Consider the following 4,217-nt stretch of genomic DNA (forward strand, 5'->3'; position numbering starts at 1 on the left):
CTGTATCTGCACTCTTGTCTGGCTGCACACTTCCATCCCTTCTCTCCTTTCCCTGATTCTGTTTCTATGGCATCTCAAAATGTTCATGCACGCTCCTCATTGTGTGTTGGAAAGGCATGGGCCATGCCACACAAGAGAATAATTCAGAGAGAGGGAAATGTTCCTTACAGCTCCCAGAATCCTCCCAGGCCATGTTGACTGCAAGATCCTGGGAGTTGTAGCCAAACAAGAAAAAATCCCTCTTCCCCAGGCAGACAGTTTTCCATCATTTGCTCCCTTGTCCTTTGTTAAATGAGAAAAGTCAAGGAGTGAAACTGAAAACATCCGACTGCAAAAGACTGCAGTGTATATTCAACCTGCTTTTAGAATTCTAGATCAACTTCCTGTACCTTTGCCTGACTGTCTCACACTTTGCCCCGTAGGTACCACAATGTTGGGATTCTCGTCCTGTTCCTCCATGACATCAGTGACGTTCAGCTGGAGTTTACCAAGCTGAACGTCTACTTCAAGTACCGCAATGGGGTCTACCACCGGATCAACGACATTATCTCCAATGCCGGCTGTGTCTCCTTTGGCGTCACCTGGTGAGTTTAACTCCTCTCAACTCCCTGGTTGTATCTGCATCTGGCAGCAGTCGTGGATCCACTGTCCAGCTTTCACAACCATACATAGGAATTGGAAATATGATGGCATGGACCATCTAGACTTTGGTATTCCATGCTTATCTTTACACTAGAGGATCTTGTCTGGTTCCTTCATAGCTGCCTTTATAAGTCTGAGGGCCTGTACTGATGGGCCAAAAGACCCAAGTTTCCCCCAGCCTGGCATTGTCCTATCTGGACAACACAGGCCATTAGCCCTAGACTGGGATCAGCCAAAGCAGACTCTGATCCATTGGTCCTGGTCCAATCCTGGCTCAAGAGGGCCTTATTCCAGTCCAAAAAACCCTGTCTGTTTGCCAAGGAGTCCAGGATGTGAAGTGGTTAAGTGCTAGTACTTGCAGCCACAACATTGTGAGTTCAATCCCAAGGGGCTTCAAGGTCTACTCAGCCTTCTGTTCTTTCATAGGTCAGTAAAATGAATACCCAGTTTGTTTTGGGCAATAGGCTTACATGTTGTAAACTGCTTAAAGAATGCTTAGTTCAGTATAAAGTGATGTAGAAATGTAAATGCTATTGCTATTGCAGGAAACTGTGGCAACAGATGGCACCACACATCTCCTACCTGCTGCCACTGCTGCATCTTCTCTGAAGGTCCTGCTATGGCATCTGGCATTGGAAAGGCGTACCTGGCCACATGAGTGTAGAAAGGTGGGATGTGAAGGGCGCCTTTAGAGAAGACATAGCAGTGGCAGGTAATTGATGTGTGGTAGCAGTGGGTCCATGGCATGGTGGTGGGCAGACATATAAACATCCACCCGTCACTGTGCTGGCTGGCATATGTGGACACTCATATGAACAGCCAACTGGCATTGCTCTGGGGTGCCCAGGAAATGGGGGGAATTTGGGGCAGTTTCGGGGCCAGAATATTCCAGCCTGTTCCTGGAGTATTCTGACCCATGTGGGAATAGCCATGGCAATGGAGTTAATATGAAAACCATCACTGGAAACGTAGAGGGAGGTTCGCCACATGTAAATTTACCTCGCTTTCTTCCATTTTTTTAGGGGAAAAAATTGAGTTTCCACCTGTAAAATTTATTACAGTTTAATTTTTAAAATATTTAGCAAAACACGTGGTGCAGATATTTCTCTAATATATAATTGCAGTTTTTGAAAAACGTAAACCTACCACCTAAAATGCTGGCAACCAAGAGGTTTCAGTAAGGCCTTTGACAAGGTTTCCCATGAATCTTGCCAACAGGCCTTTAAAAATGTGGATAGAAAAGGTAAACTGTTACATGGATTTGAAGTTGGTTGACTGGCCAAACCCAAAGGGTGATACAATGGCTCCTTTTCATCCTGGTGAGAAGTGACCAGTGGTCCCACAGGGCTCTGTCTGGACCCAGGGCTATTCAACACCTTTATAAATGACTTGTTGGACAGAACTGAGAGCACACTTATCAAATGTGCAAGCTGACACCAAATTAGGAGGTAGCTAATACTCCAGAGGACAGGATCAAGATTCAAAATGACCTGAATAGACTAGAAAGCTGGGCCAAAGCTAACAACATTAACTTGAACACGGAGAAATGTAAGGTACTGAACTTAGGGCGGAAAAATGAAATGCACAGATACAGGATGGGGGATGCCTGGCTGAACAAGAATTATATGTGTGAAAGGGATCTGGGAGTCAAAGTAGACCAACAGTGTGATGCGGCAGCTAAAAAGGCCAATGTGATTTTAGGCTGCATCGATAGAAGCATAGTGTCTAGGGATCTGGGAGTCAAAGTAGACCAACAGTGCGATGCGGCAGCTAAAAAGGCCAATGTGATTTTAGGCTGCATCGATAGAAGTATAGTGTCTAGATCAAGGGAAGTAATAGTGCCACTCTATTCTGCTTTGGTCAGGATCCACCTGGAATATTGCGTCCAGTTCTGGGCACCACAATTCGAAAAAGACATTGAGAAACTGGAGCCATGTGTCCAAAGGGGGGGCGACTAAAATGGTGAAAGGTCTTGAACCCATGTCCTATGAAGAACACCTTAGGGATCTGGGGATGTTAAGCCTGGAGAAGAGAAGGTTAAGAGGTGGTATGAGAGCCCTGTTTAAATACTTGAAGGGATGTCACATTGAGGAGGGAGCAAGTTTGTTTTCTGCTGCTTTAGAGACTAGAACATGGAACTATGGATGCAAACTCCAGGAAAAGAGATTCCAGCTCCAATTAGCAGGAACTTCTTGAGAGTAAGGGCTATTTGACAGTGGAACAAACTCCCTCAAAGTGTAGTGAAGTCTCCTTCCTTAGAGGTCTTTAAACAGAGGCTGGATGGCTATCTGTCAGGGATGCTTTGATTGAGATTTCCTGCATGGCAGAACGGGGTTGGACTGCATGGCCCTTGTGGTCTCTTCCAACTCTATGATTCTAGGTCAGAAATGTTTTCCAGACCTGTTCAGATTGCTCTAAGGCAGCCCACCAGCCCTTCAGTGCAACCAACAGGTCCATCACTCACAACCACACAAACTCACACACACACACACACACACACACACACACACACAGAGTTGGCCTAAATATGGGCAGCCTCATTCGTAGTAGCCATTGGAGATTTCATGACCTTCTAGGCACCTCAGTCCATTTTGTTGGAACCCAAATGTCCCGTCAACTCCTTCAGGGGACATGGAGGGCACGTTCACCATGTTTTTGGACCATTTTGGTTAAGAAAGTTGTTTTAAAAAGGCTTTCCCTGGAGCCTGGAATGGCCAGCGGAGGGAGACAGATTCATGGCAAAAAGTCCCCTAGGAAGACACTTGGAGATAATAAATAGTGAATTATTTTGCAGGGGTATATGACCCCCAAAAGAGCCAGCGTGGCATAATGGGTTGACTCTGTGACTCTGGAGACTATGTTTCAGCTCCCCGCTTGGCCATAGAAACCCAGTAGCAGACTTTGGGCAAGTCACACACTCTCAGTCTCACAGGATGCCAATGGCAAATCCCTTCTGAACAAATCTTGCCAAGAAAACCCTGTGATAGATTCGCCTTTGGGTCACCATAAGTCGGAAACTACTGTACTTGAAGGCACACAGCAACAAATGACCCCCCGAGCCTCCGTCCCTTGCTTTTGTGCCACATAGATCCTTCCACCCCAGTGTAAAAGTGTGCTAATAAAAGGCACAGTTTCCGACATGCTCTCTTCTTTGTCCAGGTTCTGGTTCCGACTATACTGGTTCCCCCTCAAGGTGCTGTACGCCACATGCCACACAAGCCTCCAGACGGTGCCCAACATTCCTTTCTACTTTTTCTTCAATACTTTGCTGCTCATCCTCACTTTGATGAATATCTACTGGTTCTTGGTGAGTAGCCAAGATTGGCAAGGCACTAGTGGCTTTGGCCATTAACATGATACACACCCTCATGCGTGTGGGGCTCTAGCAAGTTTAAGGACATATCGTCTGTTTAGCCAGGAGAAGAGACGGTTCAGAATTGATATGATAACCCTGTTTAAGTATTTGAGGGGATGTCATATTGAGGAAGGATAGGGTTGCCATAGCACGGCCCCCCCCCCCCTGACCAACACGGTTTTGGGGGGCCCCTCCCGGTCACGGTCCGGTTTGGGCCCCC

The 4,217-nt window shown here is 46.5% G+C and overlaps 1 protein-coding gene across 1 annotated transcript; it reads left to right on the forward strand.

The window, feature by feature from the left end:
• Positions 1-422: 422 nt before the first annotated feature.
• On the forward strand, positions 423-3,949 carry LOC121918021 (ceramide synthase 1-like; the record flags this gene model as incomplete). The annotated part of the gene is made up of 2 exons (XM_042444137.1): positions 423-584; positions 3,802-3,949. Coding segments are annotated over 2 exons (310 nt in total), but the record flags the coding sequence as incomplete, so codon positions are not given.
• Positions 3,950-4,217: the final 268 nt, after the last annotated feature.

The sequence above is a fragment of the Sceloporus undulatus genome, unplaced genomic scaffold, assembly GCF_019175285.1.
Source record: "Sceloporus undulatus isolate JIND9_A2432 ecotype Alabama unplaced genomic scaffold, SceUnd_v1.1 scaffold_3107, whole genome shotgun sequence".
Taxonomy (NCBI): Eukaryota; Metazoa; Chordata; class Lepidosauria; order Squamata; family Phrynosomatidae; genus Sceloporus; species Sceloporus undulatus.